The sequence below is a fragment of the Vidua chalybeata genome, chromosome 8, assembly GCF_026979565.1.
Source record: "Vidua chalybeata isolate OUT-0048 chromosome 8, bVidCha1 merged haplotype, whole genome shotgun sequence".
NCBI lineage: Eukaryota > Metazoa > Chordata > Aves > Passeriformes > Viduidae > Vidua > Vidua chalybeata.
In genome coordinates this window covers 14,191,615-14,213,856 of record NC_071537.1, presented here as the reverse complement: position 1 = coordinate 14,213,856, position 22,242 = coordinate 14,191,615, and the positions used below count along the sequence as shown (strand labels likewise).

General features: G+C 59.8%; 1 protein-coding gene across 4 annotated transcripts; it reads left to right on the top strand.

Annotated features, from left to right (window-relative positions):
- The first annotated feature begins 7,723 nt into the window (after positions 1 to 7,723).
- CRTAC1 (cartilage acidic protein 1) lies at positions 7,724 to 21,304 on the top strand. Of its 4 annotated transcripts, XM_053949599.1 has the most exons (16): positions 7,724 to 7,819; positions 11,511 to 11,707; positions 12,914 to 13,110; positions 14,035 to 14,165; positions 14,767 to 14,923; positions 15,503 to 15,637; positions 16,017 to 16,162; positions 16,343 to 16,479; positions 17,128 to 17,210; positions 17,706 to 17,806; positions 17,891 to 18,059; positions 18,561 to 18,706; positions 18,839 to 18,881; positions 19,323 to 19,466; positions 20,644 to 20,769; positions 21,092 to 21,304. In XM_053949599.1, the coding sequence occupies exons 1-16, from the start codon at positions 7,775 to 7,777 to the stop codon at positions 21,217 to 21,219; spliced, it is 2,085 nt and encodes a 694-aa protein (XP_053805574.1). In that variant the 5' UTR covers positions 7,724 to 7,774; the 3' UTR covers positions 21,220 to 21,304. The 4 variants fall into 4 exon arrangements, with proteins under 4 accessions (XP_053805574.1, XP_053805576.1, XP_053805575.1 ...); XM_053949601.1 differs by lacking the exon at positions 18,839 to 18,881 and having other exon boundaries at positions 21,092 to 21,180; XM_053949600.1 differs by lacking the exons at positions 20,644 to 20,769; positions 21,092 to 21,304 and adding an exon at positions 19,697 to 20,336.
- The last annotated feature ends 938 nt before the right edge of the window (positions 21,305 to 22,242 follow it).

Here is a 22,242-nt window from a genome sequence, read left to right as displayed (position 1 = left end):
GAGACCCATTGCGCTGCTAACACCCCAGTGCTCCCCAGGAAAGGGCAGATGGGTCAGGGCATCCCACCTGAACTGGTCCCTAAGCTACCCCAGAATAGTACTGTAGGGTTTGGCTTGACCATGGCTCAGCTTCTCCTGGGCTAGAGTGGTCTGAGGTGTCCTGGAAGTCTTCCCAGGCACGGAGATACCACACCCTAAAGGCTGACTCTAGCTCAGCATAGAGCAGGGTGGCACTGGTCTCCCACTGCTCCCAGTTCTGGGACAGGGGGTCACCTGTTGCTGCCTGCTCGGCCATACCCCAGGAACTCAGTGCTGGTGGGAGCTGCAGTATCCCATGACTCTGCATCAGTGGTCCCAGTACCTCAGTCCAAAAACCCACTGCCCATGTCGTGTACCCAGCGGAGTGAATGCAGGAAACCAGCCAGCCGCTGTCTGCTGATAGCTGGGATTGTTCTTGCTTCTGAAGAGTCTTGATCTAAAGCTGCCATGTCTGTGCCTCCCAGGGGACAGCAGAGCGAGCCGGGAGTTGCTGCCTGGCTCTCCTTGTCTGTTTATCTGCAGCTGCATCAGCTGGGGCCATGGGGAGGCACAGGCTGAAAGGAGCAGTGCGGGAGAGAAAGGAGCTGTTGGCAGCCCCAGATCTGGGACTGATCTCAAGTGAGCTGTGCATACAGCTCCTGCTTGCACAGCATTGACTGGCTTGAGGCCTGGCCCTTGGAATGGGAAGGACAGCATGAGGCAACCTCAGCTCTCCCTGACCAGCCTTTTCTCTGTGAGCCCTGGAGCCTCTTCCTAACCCCTAGAGAGCATGTCAATCCCTGTGACTCCTGGGACTCTTAGGGAGCTGAGAACTTGCTGGCTCAACATGCTCATGGGGGTGTCAGAGGAGGCAGGGATTTTGGCTGCTCCTCCCTGGCTCCTTGCCAGAGTTAGAGCAGGAGGAACGTGGACAACCAGGCATGGTCCAGGGGCAGGGAGCCACCTTGTCCACAACCAAGGCTGTTGCATCCATGTCATATCCCAGCCAGTCCTGGGGACCCTCTGGGACCACACATGGGTGCAAAGGGGTCCCTGGTTGCTCTGCTCTAGTCCTAAAGGACCCAGATGACCCAAGGAGTTCAGAGAACTGTCACCTGGAACCCTACCAAGCTGTAGGCAGACAGGAAACAAATGAACCACATTCTGGGGCTGTGCATTGCCTCAAGCACCTTGCTGCACCCTGGTCCCAGGGAGCACAGGGCTGGCCCATGCTTGTGTGAGCATCCCTCTGATTTATTGCTGCAGAGCAAATGCTTACAGAGTGCTTTTGGCAGAGAAAAGCTCTGGGGAACAGTAAGGGGTGTGCAGGAACAACAGGGGAATTGCCTGTCAGCTCCCGGGGCAGGCAGCACCCACAGTCCTGGGTCTCTCTCCCATGCCTGGCCAGGGAGCACACTCAGCCTGTGGGGAGGGGACTGCAGAGAGCTTGGGGCTGGGGTGGAATAGATCTGCTTTGCATTATTGCACAAAACACCTGGGGACTCAGCAGCTCGTGACGGTGCTGTATAATGCAGGGAAGCAGGCGGTGGTGCGGGCAGACACCGGTGCTGCCGGCGGCTGGCGGGCAGGGAAGTGGTACGGCCCCTAGGAGTGTGGGCTGGCTGTGGAGGGGGGAGCCAGGTCCTCTTGCTCCTTGTTCTGCTGCACATCGACAATGAATAGGCACAAGAGGCAGTGCTTGTGCTGCAGGAATCAATACCGCTCGAGGAGCAGCCTGGGTGCTCCTCCCTGCACTCCCGTGGGAGCCATCCCCCAGCGTCTCTCCCGCAGCTATCACTGTAGTCTCCTTCCCGCTGCTGCCTTGCTCTCCAGCACGGAGCAGGACTGTGCAGCAGCAGGGGGTGACAGCACCAGGACTGGGGAGCTTGCTAACCTGGGTAGCCTGGCTCCTTCTGAGGTGGGGGGAATATGAAGGAGAGGCCTCTTGTGAGAGATCCGGGTTTTATGTTGACTCGAGTTGGCTCCCACTGGCACTGTCACAGCCCGTGCTGTCACAGCCCATTCTGCCACAGTCCCTGGAAGGTACTGGGGCGCGGTGGCTGGCTCTAGTGGGCACAGATGCTGCCAGGAGGTGATTTCTGCCCAGCAGTGCTCAGGGATGTTGCAACCTGAAGCAGTTCCCAATCTCACCCAGCGCTGGCTGTGGCAGAGCGGCTGCATCCAGTGCCAGCCTTGCCCCATGGGAAGGAACTCCTCTGCTTTTGATAAGCTTTAATTGATTCATCAATGGGATCCACTTGGACCTGATAAATCTTTCAGGAGCCCTGGCAGAGGAGGCTGAGCTGTGCCAGCTGGGCATTCCCCTGCCTCCTTGCAGCTGCACGGCTTCTCTGAAGCAGCTGGCTGCCCCAAGTGTGTCCTGCCAGCCCCAGCTGGCTGCAAACAGCATCCCAGGTTTCCCCTCAGCCTGTTTGCTCTTTCCCAGCCAGGGATGCTGCCTGAGAGGGCTGCAGCACAGTCTGATGCCTCCACTCTGCTGATATCCCTTGGACAGGGTGTCCCATACCAGTGCTTCTGGGAGGAACATCATTGTCCTTGGCTGAGAGGAGCTAATGGCTCCTGACTCCATCACAGCACCAGCCAGGTCCTTCCTCTATCTTCCTGTCCCCTCTCCTGGCATGGGACAGTGCACTCCCCAGGTTGGGACTGCTACTTGTGCATCTCCATACCAGGCATGGCTCTGGGATCCCAGGGGGACAAGTCCAGCTCGTCCCATAGGGCCACGTCCTGCCGGGGGATGGTGGAAGGCTCTCACTCCCCCACTCTGTGTCCCAGCAGGTAGGAGGAAAAGCAGGGACAGGGACTGCGAGGCAGGAGGCAAGCACAGGCGGATCCGGTTACAGGCAGCACGGGGCAGAGAGATAGGCAGAGAACAGCAATGCAGCAAAAAGGGCTTTTAGTGATAATAAATAATTAACATTTCTAATGATGTCCCGGCGACAGGAAGAGTCCAAGCGGGGACCCGGGGGCACTGTGCACGGTGACAGGAGAGGCTGGGGACCGTGCGAGGTCCGGGGAGGCTGTGCAAAGACAGGGGCTAGGCTGTGAGAGAGATGCAGGGCTGGGGGTCCCAGGGCAGGGGCTGGGCACCCCGGAGACCCCCCGGGTGAGCAGTGCCTGGGATCCAGCATTCACACCCTGCTGCTGCCAAGGACGCGGGAAACCTGTGAGGAAGAGGACTGGAAGACTAGATTAAACAAACTTGTGGGTTAAGCAGACTTCTGTGATGGTAATGCCTTCCCAGGGTTTGCCATGCCCAGCGAGCACCTGAGAGGGACTCCTGCTGGCAGAGGAGGGGACTGGGGAAGGGTGCTGGGAGGCAAAAACTCACAGGGAGCCGCTGCGATGAGCGACAGTCGTCAGATCACTGCCAGCCGCGCCACAAAGAGATCCCCGCGCTGAGAGGTGTCCAGGGGACACGGGAGCGGTGTGATGGTCTGGGGTGCAGGACCAGAGAGAGAGGAGGTCTGTGGGCAAGACAGGAGATCAGACACTGTAGGACAATGACAGGGAGGTGGCAGCAGGGAGAAGAGGGATCAAGCAAGCAGCCATCTGAGCACGGGAGTCCATCACTGTGAGCCACCACACAATGGGCATGCAGATGTGGGAGGGCCAAAAGCAATCCTTAGCAGGAACTAGGAAGGCATTTCTGGCAGAACTGGGCACTTGCTTTCATGCCTGCCTGGGCCCCAAGGGACCTGCCTGTGCTGGAATCAGCCTGGAAGAGGATCAGAGGTATCATGGGGCTGCCAAGGAGGCACAGCCCAGGAGACCCGTGAAGGGAGGACAGTGACTCGTGCCCAGCACAGCGCAGGCTGTGGGGAAACGGAGTGCTCACTATAAATACATCAGCAGGGTAAACGCCAGGGAGGAGGAGAGCTATTTCAGCTAAAAGACAACATTAGCACAGGAACAACTGGGGATAAATTATCCATGAATACATTTACAGTGGAAATTAGACCCTCGGAGCAGGGATGTCCCAGCACAGCCCCTCCAGAGAAAAAAGCAGTGCCAGGCAAGAGCCAGGATCAGCTCGGCAGCTGAGGGATCCACAGCGTGTTGTGGTGGCAGCATGTGCCCTCTCCTTGTGTCAGAAAGCAGCAGGGGTATATGAGGGGATGTTTGCACCTTGCTGAATGCACGTGTGCGTGCGGGTGTGTGTGTGCATGGTCTGCGTGCACATTTGGGTGGCACACTGAGTGCTCACACAAGCAGATGGGTGGCTGCAAACAGACTGTTGTGTGTGTGCATGTAGGTGCTTGCGAGTGTGCTGGCAGTGTGTGAGGGTGTGCTGTGCACCCACCAGGCTGTGTGCAGATGTCTGGCCCTCATAATGCTCTAGAAAGGGGAATAATGGCTCCAGTGAAGTATTCTGGATGTTAGTGCCTTCAGTCAGCATTCCTGTGCTCACCTGCACCCTGTTTGTATTGCACCATCTGAAAATTGCTGGAGGACATTAGCTGGATGAGTGCTCTATGAATCCAGCTGATCCTGGGTGGATTCCTGTCCCTGATCCTGGGTGGATTCTCATCCTGCTCCCAGAGCAGTACTATCCCTGCAAGAGCCACGAGGGTCATCTGGCACTGCCACCACACAGGCTTACTTGCTTGGCAGAGTAACAGCCCTGTGCCACCCCTCTGCCCATTGCAATGCAAGCAAGGGGCAGACTGCTCCTCGCCTTCCTGCTGCCTTGTCCCCAGGGAGAGCCTGGGGTGGCAGGTGAGCCACCAGGCAGAGGGTCACCAAGCGTCAGGGCTGCTAGCTTTAAGAGGGTTCCCATTCCCTGGGAGCTGGGTCGGCATGGATGGGGCCCCAGGAGCAAGGGCCAGGGGAAACTGGGACATATTAGTCCTGGGGATGGGAAAGGGAGGTCCCAGATGTGCAAAGAGGCGGCTGGTACTCATGCTGGCCCCAGCTCAGCAGAAGAGCCTTCCCCCGCCTTCATGCAGCCCTCAGTGGAGCGCAGCATCTCCCTTCCCCCCGCAGCGTGTCTGGCTGCTGCTCGCTCTAATTTCCTGTGCATTGTCCCCATCACCATGCCACCATTCCCTGCACATCCCACCCCCCTCCGTGCACCACACTGCCAGGCTCCCTATGGCCCAACGCCTGCGCCCTACCTCACTGCTCTGCAAATGTCCCTGCGAATGTTCTCATGCATCCCAGCTCATTTCACTGATGCTCTGTGCTTCCCTCTGCAGCCCCTTGCAGAGAGCTGTGTCACACCCCGAGGTGTCTGCCCCATTATATCCCCAGTGTGGATGTATCCGGAGGGGTGGGATGGAGACATCTAGGCCAGCACAGGGCCCAGAAACTGGTGCAAGGATGTTTCTTATGGCCATGGCTGTTGTTGTGCCAAGGTGCCTGCTGGCTGCTCTTCTCCCCCAAAGAAATATCCTGGCCAGGTGGCAGCATCCGTGGGAAGGGCACCGAGGAGCTCCAAAAGCAGGTATTGGGGAACACCGTGGAGAACCACCCCGCTGGGTGGCAGTGGCAGTGGCTGGGGGTTGCAGCGTGCCAGGCCCTCTCGGCACGTGTGTCCTGCTGGCACACAGCACGCGTGTGCTCACGGGGTGCCGTGGGGTGAGCGCACCCCTGGGACACGCCGTGTGCACCTGCGGAGCCGCGCGTGCTGCGTGCCAGCTGTGCCCGTCATGCAAACACCGATGCACACGCGCGGCTGTACGGCTGCACGTGCGCGCTGCGCTGGCACACCGGCAGCCCTGCCTGCGTGTGCATGTGCTCATGGCCAGAGCCAAGCCCCGCTGTGCTGGCATGCTGGGTTTAGAGCCCCAGGGAGCCAGTGTGCCCAGTGCCATTCACAGTCTTGGCATGCTTGAGCTGGCTTCCTGCCAGCATGTGTGTTTTCTGTTCCTGCCAGTCACACGGGGTGGGGGGGGGCATTGGGAGCCAGCTTGCAGTTTGTACAAATAATTATCCGGGTGGTTACCAAACCTGGGATGAGCGAGCAACTCGGCAGCAGGGGTGCTCACCCTGAGCACGCTCATGCAAGGTTGCAGCCAGGCACTGGGGTTGTGGACACTGGCAGGCAGAGCACGCCCACAGCGCTGGGGTGCACGGGAGCACACGAGCACAGCATTGCACATGTGTGCTGGTGACATTGACATCCTGGTCTGGTGGATTTGCTTGGCATCGTGGCTCACCATGGCAAATGCAGAGAGCAGGTGTGGTTCCTGCCCCATGGCAGTGCCCTATAACAGGTTCCCTGTGCCTGGATCCCAACATTCTGGCTGTGAGGACCCTGCAGCAGGCAGCCACGCAGCAAGCCTGGTGCTCAGCCAGGCACCCTGCAAGAGGGAGTCATCAGAAATGAAATAAAAAGGTATTTGATGGCTGTATGGAGGCACCTTTGTGGGAAACAATCACTGTGACTGGAGAGCTCTCGAATCTAGCAGGGAGAGAAGAACCAGGAGCAACAGGCAGAAGCTGTAGCCAGACATGTTCAATGAGAAATAAGGGCTTTAGCAGAGGAGGTGATTAGCCACTTGAAGCAACCCAAGTGGCATGAGTTCCTGATGTCTTCCAGCATGTCTCTCCTGCTGTCTCTCACAGTGGCTGCAACCCCAGACTCTGTGCTGGGGCACCTGTGAACATGCTACACTGGGGTGACCTGGTAGCCTTGTGCCCTGTCAGTGTTGTCCCAGTCCCTGGCGCAGCCACTTTGTGCTTCCAGAGACACAAAGACAGCTCTGTGCCCAGCCCCTCAGGAAAAGAGGTTGGGAAAGGCAGGCTTTTGTAAATGCCATCCTGCCTTGGGCATCCACTGGCTACAAGATTTTGGACAAGTCAGTGCCTTGCATGACCTAAGATGGGACCTTTCTTGGAGTTCAGACTAGCTGCCATGGCACAGCCACTCCTGGGGCCTTTGCAGAGAGAGATGGTGACATGGAGGGTGATGACTCAGGCAGGTGCTGACCCCTCGGGGTGTGGCTGAGCGTTGGATTCATAGAACAACAGAATGGTTTGGGATGGAAGGGACCTTAAAGATCATCTAGTTCCAATCCCCCTGCCATGGACAGGGATGCTGCCTACTAGATCAGGTCACCCAGGGCTCCATCCAACCAGGCCTAGAATAATTCGAGGGATGGGGTACCTAAAACTTCTCTGGACAGCCCGTTCCTGTGTCTCACCGTTGTCACTGTGAATAATTTCCTTCTAACATCTAATCTAGATCTCCCCTCTTTTAGTTTAAAACTGTTCTCCCATGCCCTTCCAAGAAAATAGTCTTGCACCAGGGGGGTGCCCAGCTCCGCTCTCTTTCCTCCTCCTGTGCCCGACCTCCGCCGCCCCCAGGCCGGGTCAGGCCCCTGGCTCTGCTCGGTTCATCACGCCAGCTGCCCTTGCAGGAGTTGGGGAGCCGTGTCCAGCCGTGGCCCGACTGCTCCCCATCCAGCACCCCTGGAGTGACCGCAGCGAGCCGGGACACACTGCCCGCCGTGGCCGTGGCTTCGGCATCCCGGGACGCCCTCCCCTCCTCCCGGTACCCGGTGCCCGGGGCGATGCTCCCCGGTGCCCCCCCGCAGCACCGCGGGGCCGGACCTGGCGGCGGGCGGCCCCACCCCGCGCTCCCCATTGGCAGCGGCGCCCCCCGCCCCGCTCGCCGCCGCGGCCGCCGCCCGTTCTTAAGGCGCCGCGCGGCCGGAGCGGGCCCGTCGGGAGCCGGGAGCGGTGCAGCCGGAGGCGGGAGGCGCGGCGGGCGGCGAGGCGGCGGTGCGGGATGCGCTCCCGCCGCCGTGGGGGCGCCGGGCGGCCCCCCTGGCCCGTGAGTAGCGGTGTGGTTTTGCTGCTCCGCGAAGTTTCCCGGGGACTCCGGGGCGGGGAGGGGCGTCTCTCAACTCCGGCACGGTCACCGGCCCGGGGAGAAGTTGGTGGAGGGCGGAGCGGGACCGCGGGCACGTAGCCTGTCCCCATGGCGTGGAGGGGATGCGGGGTAGTGAGCCGGGAGGGAGCGGGAAGAAGGATGGGATGGGGATGGAAGGATGCTGGGCTGGGAAGGACCGTGCTCAAGGGGCTGTACGGTGATGAGGGGTGTGTGCTGGGACTGGGGAGCGCTGGCAGGGGCAGCAGGACCGTGAGCAGCGAGGGACAGCCCCTCTTTATAGCGGCACTTGTGCTTGGTCGTGGCTGAGCCCGTGGAGGAGCGGGGGGCAGTGGACAGAGGGGTCCAGCCATGTACTTGCCTGCGTGGGAAGGGGCTGGCTGTGTGCGGGTGGCCTGAGCCCTTCAAGGACCTGGTGTCCCTTTGGGGTGAGCTCAGAGGCTAAGGTGACTGCTCATTTCCACACTGCATTGGCTGCTGCTGGCTGAGCCCCAGCCTGCCAGGTCCAGCACTGAGGAGTCCTGCATAGGAGGGACAGGCTCGCAGCAGTGAGCAGACGTCGCAGCAGGACCCAGGCTCATGGGCTTTGGCTGGAGCAGAGGCACTGCAGGGTCTGGGCTGCTTGGAATTGAGGAGCTGTGGAGGGACACTGCTGGTACTCTGGGCAGCCCAGCTGCTGTGGAAAAGGGGTCTGCTGGGTCTGTGGGACGTCTTCTGCCTGTCCTCTGCCCTGGCGGGTACAGCTGTGACAGTCTGGGAATGCTAGGAATGAGAATATGATGTTACTGGGCACATGCAGCATGATGGCATGAGGTGCTGTGATGTCACCATGTTGTCACCGCTTTGGGGTGCATTTGGGGTGCAGTGATGCCCTTGCTGTATGATGTCAAGAAATGTCGTAGAGGTGCTGGAGGTGACTGCGGCCCAAAACGGGATGTTGCTGCAGTGGTGGAGCATGACATCACTGGGGTGCGTGGTGTGGAGGGCAGCAATGTCACGGTGACATGTGGGATGGGGTGGCCTCACAGGGACCTCACACCCACCTTTCCCCATGATGTGGACCAGGGGTTGTCCATGTGTGTACAATGAGGAAATCTGGGGACATAATCTCCCCACTTGTGGTGAGAGATCTGGGGCCCAATTGCCTGCCTGTCCCATGGTCCCTTTCCAGTCCCATCCCACCCTCCCCACCGGGCACTGTCAGTCACAGCAATGCATGGGCTCACATGAATCCTACATGCTGCATCTCTGCCATGGGGCCAGCACCCTCCCCCTGGGCTGCCTGGCTGCACCCTGCATGGGTGCCTGTGGCATCCTCCCAGTGGCTCTGCCCCTGCTTGGCACCTTGGCTCTGTGTCACTAGCCATACTGCAGAAGCACCCTGGGGTGACCTTGCCACCAGATGCCACAGCACCGGCCAGGACGTGACTCTGCTGGAACAAGATAGACTGAGGTCTGCCCTGCACACAGGCAGGACCCCATAGCCTCAAACCACAGGTGAAGCTTCATGCTGGGACTGTGGTTCTATCAAAAGCATGCTGGGAATGATGAGGCCCTTCTGCATCTGACATGCAGAGCCTGAGTCTCCCTCCCTTCCCCTTCCCAAAATGGCCTGGCTCTGGGCTGGACATCCCTTCCCCATGGCACCAAGCACCGGATCCACTGGGAAAAGCCTTTTGTCTCCAATCAGGAACATTGTTTCCTACTGGAAAAGCTCCATCCAACTTGGAGGGATTTCAGCTGCAGCTGGTTGAGGCAGGGGGGGCACCTGGGTAACAGTCCAGGCTCTGGGGAGTGGGAGCTAGAGTGGGCAAAGACAGGGAGCCCTGCCAATGGCCTGGGAACAGCCACCCATCATCTGGCTGTGGCTGGGAATGAGGCACTACTGCTCTGCAGGGCCAGGGGCTTATGTGGCAGCCCTGCACCCATATGTCCACAATATCAGTGGCTCTCCCCCATGCTCCTTTTGGTAAGCCTGGAGTGGGGCTGTGGCAAAAGTTCCCCTTCCTTCACTGTCTGGCACTGCAGAGTGACACCCAGGGACTTTCCCATCCCTGAACAACCCAATTAACCCTGTCCCCATCACATGTGTCTTGAATGGGACCCCTGCACCAGGGAAGGATCCAGGCTCCTCAAGAGCTGCTCCAGACAGTATGGCAAGGTAATGGGCTGTTACAGGAAGAGAATCAGAGCAGCACAGGGTAGAGCTGGGGACACACACATCTACCCTGGAAGCTGTGCCCAGGCTGCAGATGGGGTTGGGGAGGAAAGGGGAGCAGGCTGGTGCAATGGAATACAGGACTCTGGGTGTTGTGGGCAGTAGGATTAAGGTTTCCTCTGCAGCTGGAGAACAGCCCATTCCTGTGGGCCTGGAAGCTAGTTATGGCATAGGAAGCTAGTTATGGCATGGGAATCCTGGCCCCCAACAGAGCCTTGAGACCATTCCCATCCCCAGAGGAGGCAGCAGCAAGCTGTTCTCCACAACCCACTGGGTCTTCCAGGGTCTAAATCTTGGGCACCTTCCCCTCTCCAAGCTGGGCATCCATGGTACCACACAGCTGCCACAGCTTCCTTGCCTTGGTGTCTGAATCCAACAACATGGGGACCAGCTGGCAAGGGGGTCATTCACTCCTGTACAGGGGGACTGTTCCTGGCTGGGAAGGGCAGTTCTGCCCAGGGAGGTCCTGCCCAGGCACAGTCACATGAAGCACTGTCCCCTTGCCGGCCAGGTGCCCCAACCACCCCTCCAGTTAGCAGGAGCGGACCAGGCTGCTTTTTCTCCCAACTGGAGTGCAGGCATGTGGGATCATGCCCATTGCCTGGGGACACACAGCTCATTTCTGGGCTCTTCCCCTCTGGAGGTGACTGCCAGGCCTGGGATGAGGGGTTGCCACCCTGCTCATCCCCTATGCTACAGCCAGGTCAGAGCCAGCTCCAAAATGTCTGAAGCCTTGCCAGCAGTGCTGGCAGGAGCTGTCCTCCGCAGTCCAAGTTAAATGAGCCTCTCCTCCCAGTTTCCTGTTCCTCCCAGCATCTTCTCATGGCTGCATCCCTGTGCAGATGCCTTCCCTGGCCAGCCTGGAAGGAGCTCACCCTGCAGAGACCGTGGGAGGAACATTTCCAGCAGGATAGGGAAACTGAGGCACATGGGAGTAACCTGATAAAGTATCCCTGTGTTCTTTCTGTGAACTTCCCCAGCTTTGGAAGACTCCTCAGGCCAGCGAATGTCTTCTTCCTCTGACCCTGCCAAGGGAGCAGTGATTGACATTTTGACTTACCAGGACCTTGGAAGCCAGTGGCATCTTAGAGCAGAGTGAGCTGGGCTTGAGCCCAGCTTTGTCAGCTCCCACAGCCCTCCTGCTGCCTCTCCAATCCCTCTAATGGGATGGGCTGCCAAGGCTGGGCTGCTGCTCAGCCCCAGCTCACTGGAGTATGGTCTTGTCCCAAGGGTGAACAGTGCCAGGGCAGTCCATGCATGGGGATGCCGGAGTGACAGTGTCCAAGGGTCAAGGGACAGGTGGCGTGGTGCAGGCTGGGGTGCTGTGGAGCATCTCCAATGCAAGGACAGTGGGGCTGCTTGGGCATCATGGAGCAGAGTCTCCTCCCGAGCTGATGGGCTATAGGTCTCTCCCAGGTGTCCATGATGCTGGCATTGTGCCTGCTGTCCCTGGCCTGGCTCAGCGAGGGCTCCCAGCGCAGCGAGCCCATGTTTGCAGCCGTCACCCAGCGCCTTCTCCCACCTGACTACAACAGCAATCCCACACAGCTCAACTACGGCGTGGCTGTCACCGACCTGGATGCTGACGGTGACTTCGAGATTGTGGTGGCAGGGTGAGTGGTGCACCTACTGCCTCAGTGACAGCAGGACTCATGGCGCTGCAGGGACAGGAATTCCTCCCTCCTCCGTGGTCTTGGTCTCTGCCGGCTGGGGGGGTGTGCACAAAGGTGGGTGGGTTGAGGTCTGCATGCACCCCCCAGTGATTGTGTGTATGTGTGCACCCACACAGGGTGTGGGTGCCAGCTGAGTGCCTGTGTAGGGCCACGTGAGTGCCCCTATCAGTCTCTTCTCTATGGGGCAGTGGCAGCTGCCCAGCAGCCAGGGTCCACCCTGTAGTGCACAGCCAGCATGTCCCCAGGCCGTCTCAGCTCTGCTGACAGGACTCAGCTCTCTCCAGAGATTCAGTTAATTGGCTGGAGGTTTTTTATAGTCCTTTATGGGAGTGATGGCTGGGAGGGGCTGGCAGGAGCTGGGGAAGCAGGGAGCCGTGTGCTGTGCTGCCAGTGCCCAAGTGGGGCTGGACACAGAGCAGCTGCTGCCAGCAGGTCCAACCCTGGTCAGGAAGAGCAGGGACCATGATGTAGGCTCTGTGCATGTGCTGGCACTGCTGCAAGCTGCTACTGCAGGGTATCTGTGTACACACCACCATCCTCACTCCATAAAGAGGCTTGCACACATAGGCGTGCCCACCTGGAGAGTGTGCCCACCTTTACCTTCACAGATCCCATCCAGCTACATGGAGGCACTATGGTGGCAGGCAGTCAGAGTCTGGCCCTGCTGCTGCTCTGAACATCACTGAGGCAGGAAAACATGGGCAGCACTGGGAACCCTGGAGGGGTCTGGGCCACCACTTCCAGCTGTGCTGAGCCAAGAAGGCAGCTGGAGTTTTGTAAGCAGTCGTGGTGCCCGTTGTATAACTTGTTTACTGGTGCGTTGGGCAGGAGCGGGCGAGGAGCCAGTGGGATGCACCGTGCTGAGAGGATTTGCCTTGCGTGCTGGTTTCCTTGCCCTGGGAAAGCTCTGCAAGCAGGGACCTGCACCCCATCCTGTACTGCTATCTGCCTGACCCCCACTGCTTCCCTGGTGTTGCCAGGCATGGGATGCCTGAGGTCCTTGGCGTCCATGGACCACGCAGGTCTCTGCAGTGCCCATCATGGGGAAAATCCAGTATCACACCCGCTGTCCCCCCAGGGGTGAGACAGGGGCTTTTATTCCATCCCCAGTCCTTGGGAAGCCAATACCCCTCCTTACACTCACAGGTACAATGGCCCCAACCTGGTGCTCAAGTATGACAAGGCACAGGGGCGGCTGGTGAACGTGGCAGAGGATGAGCGGGGCTCCCCGTACTATGCACTGCGGGACCGGCAGGGCCACGCCATCGGGGTGACAGCCTGTGACATTGACGGTGATGGCCGCGAGGAGATCTACTTCCTCAACACCAACAATGCCTTTTCTGGTGAGCCTTGCCGGCAGCCAGGCCCCAGGCACGGGGGGAGCCCCCGGCATGGCTGCCCGCGACCTTCGGCGTGTGAGGGATGTGTGCGGGCTGGAGTTAATTTCTCAGCTGAGTGGCTCCACTGATTGATGGCAGCACGGGTGGGACACTGAGCCCAGCCAGCCACCAAGTCAGCACTTCCAGCTGCCCATTGCCCTTTTTGTGGCACCCCAAGTGGGACAGTAGAGTCCCTTCTGCCCCCTCGACTGTCCTGCCACAGGGACCCTGCACTGTAAATCCCAGCTGTGCCCTGCAGCAGTTGTGCCCTTCGGTCTCATGGCTCTCCTGTGCCTGCTGCACCAGGTTAAGTCTAGTACTGTCCCTGCTCCTGGCATGCCTGTCACGGGAACAAGACTTCCGTGCTCCAAGCTGGCACAGGGAAACCCCAGGGCTCCCTGGCTTGGTGCTGCAGCCCAGCTCTGCCCTGTGTCCCTGACCTCCAGGTAGCAGATCTGTCTTCCCAGTGCTCCTAATTACTCGGGCTGGCAGTGGCTGGTGGCACACCTGTCCCTAAATCAGGATCTGCCATTGGTGCTGTCACAAGCAGTGTAGCTCGCTGACTGTGCCTGCCACTGAATCGATTTCTTTTTTAATTTTTTTTTTTTTTTTACCTTCCTGGGGATGATCTACAAGGCTGTGCCTCATTGGGACATATTTTACCTTAATTAGTTGATTCTTCTGTGTGTCTCCCTGTGGCCCTTAAGGGTCATGGGGCTCTTGCAGCAGCAGCCCAGCCCTATGGCATTGTAGGGGGCTGCAGGGACAGCAGATATTTGGGGTGCTCTGGAAGAAGGGTACCTTATCCACAGACTCCCTTACTACAAAGTACCCTCCTCAGGAGGAGGCGGTGTTCTGGAGCCCACCGACCTGTGCTCCCTTCCCCAGGCATGGCCACCTACACAGACAAGCTCTTCAAGCTCCGCAATGGGCGCTGGGAGGACATCCTGAGTGACGAGGTGAACCGGGACGTGGCCAGCCGCTTTGCCGGCCGTTCTGTCGCCTGTGTGGACCGGACGGTGAGCAAGCAGGGTTCTGTGGACAGGGGCGTCTCTGCCCCCTTCCCACTCCCAGTGCCCCTTCAAAGGAGTCCTGCGGGCCTGCTCCCCTTGCCCATGCCATCTCAAGCTTGGCCCCAGCTGCCCCTTGACTGTCAGCACTAGCAACGGCCCCAGCTGTAGAGACTGTGGATGCCTGTCCACACAGTTGCCACCAGCTGATAAACGTGCCTGTCGAGGTGATTTATGTTCCTGTCACCTGCTCTTTCTTCGTCCTCCTCCTCCAGTGGTTTGTTTCCAAATGATTATCGCTAAATCAGGGTGCAGCTACTGCACGGGACAAAGGGGTGGTGGAAACTGGGAGGACCTGGCACACCGGGAATGCTGGGAGGGGGGATAATGTGCCCCATGCCAGCACTGTGACCAGAGAGCTCCTGGAGCAATGGGGCACGTCGCTACTCCTGGGATGCTTTTTGCTGTGGGCTTTGCAGAGCTTTTGCTGAGCGCACGGTAGCAGTGCCTGCTCCCATGGAGCAATAAGAGCATTCACAGCAGGCATCCTGGGGTCCCGTGGAGATGAGCTGTGGGTGGGTGGGTGCTGAGGCGGTCCTGCCGGCTGCAGGGCTCCGGCAGGTACTCCATCTACATCGCCAACTATGCCAGCGGCAACGTGGGCCCCCATGCCCTGATTGAGATGAATGTGGCTGCCAGTGACCCTGCCCGTGGTGTCGTGGTTCTGGTGGATGTGGCCGCCCAGGCTGGCGTCAGCAAGTACACAGGTACACCCGGCTGCTGTGGCCCTGCGGGGGGGACGGGGCGCTGCAGGGCATGGCGAACGTGAGACCTCGCTGTGGCAGGGCAGTGCAGCCGGAGGTCCGTGCCACGCGTTGGGCTGCCTGACTGCCCCATCTAGTGGCAGCCCCACGGCCCGTGAAAGCGACCAGGACCGTGGATGCACGCCTGGCAGGACCTCTGTGCCCACCATCACCCGGGCTAGTCCCTCCCGAGTTCACAGCATCCATAGGGCGGGCAGCGGGGTTTGGGAACGTAGGCGTCGGGAGGAGCAAGCCCGCCTGCGCCCCATGCTGCCCCACCACCGTGGGGACTGCTGCGTGGCCCAGCAGTAAATTGTCACTAATTAGGAGTGTTGTCACCATGGCGATGGCAGTGATTAGGGTTGGGAGTGACACAAGTGGCTGCCAGGCCCAATTAGCTCCTGATGAGAGGGATTGGAGGTGGGCAAGAATGGGACACAGGTGAGAGGGTGCTTGGGTCCACCGTGTGGGCAACACTGAGGGAACACGAGAAACACAAACTCCCGTGTGGGCTGTCCCCTCATCCCGGGCTACTGTCCCCAGGTGGCCGTGGGGTGGCCGTGGGCCCCATCCTGAGTGACAGTGCCTCTGACATATTCTGCGGTAATGAGAACAGCCCAAATTTCCTCTTCCACAACCGGGGGGACGGGACGTACAGGGACGTGGCAGCTGCTGTGGGTGAGTAGGGGAAGCTGCGGGGAACATACAGACGCTGGGGACTTCAGGGCAGGGGTGGCTCTGCCTGTCCCTGCCTGCACTGGATGGATGTGTGCGGGGGGGGACAGCCCTAGGGACCCAGAGCCCCACTGACCACTGTGCAGTGGCTGAGATGCATCGGGGCATCCATCAACACAGCAGGGATGTAACCCTGTGTGGCAAGCACATTTCTCTCCCTCTCAAGATTTTTTATTGAGGTGCACAGAGAGAAATGTGCTTGCCACAACCCTGCGCGTGGAGGACCTGTCTGGGGACGATGGAGCACATCCTAGGAGGTGTGCTGGGGACAAGGGGGCAGGGAGGGGTTCCCGTCTCCCCCTGTCCCCTTGCGGTTCCCCAGGGCTGGATGACCCCTACCAACACGGACGCGGTGTGGCGCTGGCTGACTTCAACCGCGACGGCCGAGTGGACATCGTCTATGGCAACTGGAACGGGCCGCACCGCCTCTACCTGCAGAGTGGAGCTCCCGGGCGCGTCCGATTCCGGGTGAGGGCTGGGAGCCCCCCGCACTGATGGCTCTGCCACTGAGCCACCTCGGCCAGGGGGGCTGGCTTCACTCTGAATTGTCTTTGAGCCCCACTTGTCAGCGAGGAGAGGAGCCGAGGCATCAAAGCAGGACCCAGGTGTCCTGCTTCCTGTGCCTATTGTCAGGCTGTGTCCATGCAGGACATCGCCACCCCCAAGTTCTCCATGCCGTCCCCCGTCCGCACCGTCATCGCAGCCGACTTCGACAATGACCAGGAGCTGGAGGTTTTCTTCAACAACATCGCTTACCGCGGCTCCTCCGCCAACCGCCTCTTCCGGTAGGAGCCGGGCGGGGGCCGGGGAGCCTGCACCCTGCTCTGGGAGTCGAGCAGCCCTCGCAGCACAGCCAGGCTCACAGGGCTCCTCTCCAGCAGTGCCACGGCTCGGGCTCAGCTCATAAAAGGCGTCGTGACTGAGCCCTTCCTGGCATCATTACCAGTCACTGTGATCGTGCCTGCAGCAGCCCCTAGGGTCGCCAGCACCGCTGATCAGCAGCCGTGTGGAAGCTTTTTCATGGCTCCTGTTAATTGTGGGGGTCAATTCTTATTATTTCTGTGTAGCACCTTCTTGCCTGGTGTGTAGGGCGATGGAAACAGGTTGTCTACCCAATGCTTGCACCCATGGGTGGGTAGAGGGCAAGGGTTTTGCAAGGAGCCCTTTGGAGACATCTCCAGGTTCCAGAGGGATGCAAGAGACGGTGTTGCTACTCTGCAGTTCAGACCCAGAAGTTCTCATGAAATTCCTGTTGCCCCTGCATGGAGTGGGGATGTGCCAACAGGAAGGAGACAGTCACATCCTCCATCTACACCCTATAGCCACTGGGGCTGTCACTCCTATCATGATTCTTCAGGAAGGAACAGACATGCCCCAGAAGGTTCTGAGGACTGCGGGAGCTGGCATTAATACCCTCTGTGTGACCTTGGCAGGCTCATCCGCAGAGAACACTCAGACCCCATCGTGGAAGAGCTGAATCCAGGGGATGCACTGGAGCCGGACGGACGGGGCACGGGTGCGTCCACCCCCTTCTGGCACAGCACTGCCTGGCACTTTCTTTGCCTGAGAATGCCACACACCTGGCTGAGTTATCAGCTGCTCCCCACCAGCAGGCTGGAGCTCCCATCACCCGGGAATGGCCCCATGCATTTTCCCTCCACCCATACCCAGCCAACAGTGCCATCTCCAGTACCCCAGAGGCACTCTTGAAGGGCCCCTTCCTGGGTGTCCACTGCTCAAAGCCAGCCTCTGCATTTGGGAAGAGGTCAGGCAGCTCCCCGTGACCCTCAGCCCTCCAGGCACTGCCTGTTCCCTCCACTGCCCAGGGTGCCAATGTACCTGATTACGGGGTGCCAACCACACTCCTGCATTGAAATCACCACATCTTCCCTTTTGTCCCGGCGTGACCGGGAGTGCTGCCGTTTCCAGTGGAAGGCCACAGCAGCAGCAAGGTCTTGTGCTGAGGAACATAGGGCCAGGCCTTAGGCACAATATGATTCTGTTCTTGCAGGAGGTGCAGTGACAGATTTTGATGGTGATGGGATGCTGGACCTCATCCTATCCCATGGCGAGTCCATGGCACAGCCAATCTCCATCTTCAAGGGCACCCAGGTGAGTCAAGCAGGGACTCCTCGTGTTGTACCCATCCCTTCCATCCCTCCCAGCTCAATCTCTCTGCTCCCTCCTCCCTTGCAGGGCACCAGCAACAATTGGCTGCGTGTCATCCCCCGTACCCGCTTCGGGGCCTTTGCACGGGGGGCCAAAGTGGTGCTGTTCACCCGGCGCAGCGGGGCCCACCTGCGCATCATTGACGGCGGCTCTGGTTACCTCTGCGAGATGGAGCCTGTGGCGCACTTCGGACTGGGTGAGCTAGGGGGTCGAGGGGCTGCCTCCACCCCCAGCCTTTCCTGGCGCTCCCCAGGGCAGGGGCCATGTCTGCTGCCCCCGTGTCCTGCTGCGCAGTAATCATCCGTCCTGTCACCCTAGGTATGCTGGGCCCCATGCAAGGCTGGGGGCAGGTTGCCCAGCCACTGTGCTGCAAGGGGCAGCTGCCCCCTTCCCCATCCCCTGCCTGCTGCTTTGTCCAGGCAGTAGGGCTTTCCCTTCCCTTTAACTTTCCCCTGGTGCAGCATGTCCAGCAGCTGAGCATGCAGGGGTGTCTCTGCCCACTGCAAGGTCATCCCATTGTCCCCATGTATGCCCCTCAGAGTACATCCATGTGCATGGGCTGTCAGCATGAGCACCTGCAGCTGGGCTCAGGGAGCAAGGGAAGACTTTGCCCCTCCTGTCCCTACCACCCCGCTGGCCTCCTTTCAGCCCCTGCCCACCCTGGAGACCCTCCCTTTGATGGGCTGCCCGCCTGCAGGGCATGACGAAGCCAGCAGCCTGGAGGTGACTTGGCCAGATGGCCGTGTGGTGTCACGAGCTGTGGCGAGCAGTGAGACCAACTCTGTCCTGGAAATCCCCTACCCTCTGGATGTGGAGGAGCCACTCATGCCTGCCCCACTGGAGGTGAGGGCCAGGTGTGGGTGTAGGGTGTGAGACTTTGGGGACAGAAACAAGGGGCTGGGCTCTGCTGGCTCAGTGGCTGCCCAGGGGTGATTCCTCCCCATCCCAGTGGTCTCTGCTTCTTCCCAAATGCAGTGCGGGCAGGGATTCTCCCAGCACGAGAATGGACGCTGCGTAGGTGAGTGGCTGCTGGAAGCAGAGGTGTGCCTGTACCCAGGATGCTGTAGCATAGCCCCTTGGGGGACACTGAGACTGGGAGGTGGCTGCCTGCCACATAGCTCAGGGCCAGGTACAGCTGCCTGCCTGGCACATGGCTTGGGAATGGGACACCTGTACAGCTCTAGAGGTGCACCATGGTGTCACAGGGAACAGTAAGAGCAATGTGCTAGGACAGGAGGCATGGCTGGCATGTGGCAGGCAATGTGCTGCAGCCATGAGTGATGGAGGGGCAGCAGAGATGCAGCAGGGTGGCTGTGGCCATGCTGTGAGCCTCCTGGGCAGAGCTATGGCTTATGCATGGCTACCACTGGGGAAACCATCCAGTGTACCCGGGGAACTGGAGGGGCTGGCAGCCCCAAGCTCTCTACCCAGACATCTCACACTGAGGACCCTCTTGCAGACACAAATGAGTGCACTGAGTTCCCCTTCATCTGTCCCCGGGACAAGCCTCTCTGCATCAACACCTATGGCGGGTACCGCTGTCGCAGCAACAAGCGCTGCAGCCGGGGCTTTGAGCCAAACGAGGATGGCACAGCTTGTGTGGGTGAGTGATAGCTGGGACACCTTGACCCCATCCCAGCTGGCATCAGCCCCAAAGCACCACCTTGGGATGCTGTTGCGCCACTGACAAAGGCCAGGCCACAGCCTGCAACCTGTTGGATGGCAGACCAGCCACTTCCACCCTGGTTCTGTGTTTGTCCGTGCATCCCACTGAGCTGCCACTGACTCCCCTTCTCTTTTTATCTCTTGTTCCTTCTCTCCTTCTCTGTGCAGCTCAAGTGGCCTTTTTTGGGGGATATCCCTCTGCTGGGAGCTGGCCTGAGCTCCCCTACAGTGCCCTCCTCCCTCTAGTCCTTGGATTCTGCCTTTGTCTCTATGCACTTTAACCCCTGCTCATAACACGCCAGAGCAGCCTTGGTGAAAGGATGGGCTGGCCTCTGCCTGTCTCTTTTTCTGTCCACGTCAAACCACCCTGGAAGTGCCGGCTGGGACACACTGGGGTGACCTGCAGTGGGATGGGCACAGACCTGGCTGTCCTGTGCGCCATCTCTGGGAAAGCAGCCCTGGGGCAGCCTGGCAGTGCTCCTTTCCCCGCACACCCCACTGCCCCAGTGCTATTCCTGCCATGCTGGTACCTGCCCGGTGGTCGCTTGCTCCGTCGCCTCGATACCATACCATGTGCCTGCTGGTTTGGCCTGCGACGTGTGTGCTTTGCCTGCCCCCTCCTCGGTGATGGGAACCACCTCCCCAGCCCTGGCAGAGGAGGGTCTTCCCAGCCCTGCAGGGGCAGGATCCTCCTGGTCTGTTTTTTAACATATTGATCCTACTGTTTGGAGTCGGACCCTGCTTAGTCCCAACAGTCTTCCAGCCCCTCTCCCAGAAAACCCCCAATAAACTATATCCCATCTATTAACCTGGTCTGCTGAGCTCTGCAGGGCTGTGCTTGTGCTTCTGCCCACCCTGCCCTGGGGCTTCACGGGGAGGGAGCCCAGGAGGGGGAGCACCCCCAGCCTGCCCCAGCTCTCCCATCCCAGGGCTGTGAGCTGGCTGGCACGTGATGGTGCCCCTGGCCCAGCTCTGCACTGGGGCTACAGCAAAATGTGCGGCTCTGAAGGGGCTGAGGTGCAGCAAGCAGCCCTGCCTGCACCTCAACAACAGGGCTGGGCTGCTTTTCCCCGCTACATGCTATAACACCACGCTGCTCTCTTTACCTCCACCAGACATCAACGAGTGTGCTCAGGGCTTGCACAACTGCAGCCAGCTCTGCATCAACACCCCTGGGGCACACAGCTGCCTCTGCCACCCAGGCTTCCGTCCCCTTGATCCGGCTGCCAGCCGGTGCCTGGGTGAGTACCTGCAGTGCCCAGCCACCTGCCGCTGCCAGGCTGCCTTGGCAGCAGAGGCGATCAAGGTGCCCAGTTGTGCTCACAGCCCTAGTGCTGGATGGCGGAATGGACAGACTGTGGCTGTGCAGGAGTTGGTAGAGTAAGGACATCTGCCACCCAGCAGCCTTGGCACCAAGCAGTGGCAGGATCAACTGCCTTTGTGTCCCAGGTTCACCCAGCCCTGAAGCTGCCCCCCTCATGCCCCTTCCATCCCTTGCCCTGCCCATGCCAGTCACTCCCTGAATCCTTGGCACAGCTCTAACCTTTTCCCCTTCTTTCTCAGACGTAGATGAGTGCCAGGCACAGCCTGGTCCCTGCGACCATATATGCCACAACAGCTATGGCTCCTTCCACTGCCACTGTCACCATGGCTTCTCCCTGGGTGCTGGTGGACGCTGCCGGCACAATTAGCCTGCTCTGGCACGGCCAGAACTACCCCCCAGCCCTGTGCTGGTTGCACCCAGTACCAACTGAATAAACCCTTTCCTGCACTGTATTCCTTGTGTGTCCCTGTCCCAGGGTCACGTGACTGCTCCCTGTCCCCCTACTCCCCTAGACTGCCCCCCTCCTCTCCAGCCCCTCCCTTCCCCCATGCTCACCCTTGTGGGGACCTGTGCAACCCAGTGTGAAAAGAGATAACCAGCCTGGTTCTGTGCCCCCACAGTGTTGTCCTGCTCACCTCCCCAACACAAGAAGATGCAGGGTAGGCAGTGGGGGAAGAAGTGTGGGGTTTATTGAGGAAGGTCTCCATGCAGGGGTGGGTGGGCTCCAGCAGGAACATTGAGGCCAGGGCCACCCCACACACACATCACGACTGAGCCAAAAGAAGTCGCACAGGGCAAGGTCTTCCCTCCAGATTCCCAGGAGAGAAATGCCAGCTCAGTTCAGCCCTGCACCCAGATAAGAATTCTTCTCCTTGGGGTGCTGGATGTCACAGGGACCCTCCTCTTTCCCCCTATCTGACCCTAGACCACGAACCTCCACACCTTGCCACCAGGCCCAGGTGCCCCTCGAGGTCCCCTCTTCCAGACCAGGCTGAGAAATGGGGCACTGGTGGCAGATGCATGCAGGACATATGGGCAGGGGAGGACTCAACAGTGTGAGAGGAAGGGTCCTTATGGAGCTGCTCCACTGGGCACCCTCCCTGCATTAGGGCAGGTCATGGGGCAGAGTAGGCAGGGGGCTGCTGGCAGATAGGTACAGGGAAACTCTGGCAGGACTGGGCAGGGAACCTGCCTCACCCATGCCGCAGCTCCGCCTCGACAGTGCCGGGCCGTGAATGAGCCCAGGGCACGTGGCACAGGGGCAGCGTCACGCCCAGCACTGCAGCTCCCTGGCCTGGACACTGGGCTGGAGAAATGCGTGGGTCCAGCTGGGGATGGCAGCAGGTCATGCAGGGAGCAGAAGCAAGTGCCCAGTGTCCTGGCAGTGAAG

What these genes read in the sequence shown, in the direction of transcription:
- CRTAC1 (XM_053949599.1), top strand. Translation starts at nt 7,775, where the DNA reads ATGCGCTCCCGCCGCCGTGGGGGCGCCGGGCGGCCCCCCTGGCCC. An exon ending in TCGCCTGTGTGGACCGGACG is followed by an intron (nt 14,166 to 14,766) that starts GTGAGCAAGCAG and finishes TGCCGGCTGCAG; the next exon opens with GGCTCCGGCAGGTACTCCAT. An exon ending in TCATGCCTGCCCCACTGGAG is followed by an intron (nt 18,707 to 18,838) that starts GTGAGGGCCAGG and finishes TCCCAAATGCAG; the next exon opens with TGCGGGCAGGGATTCTCCCA.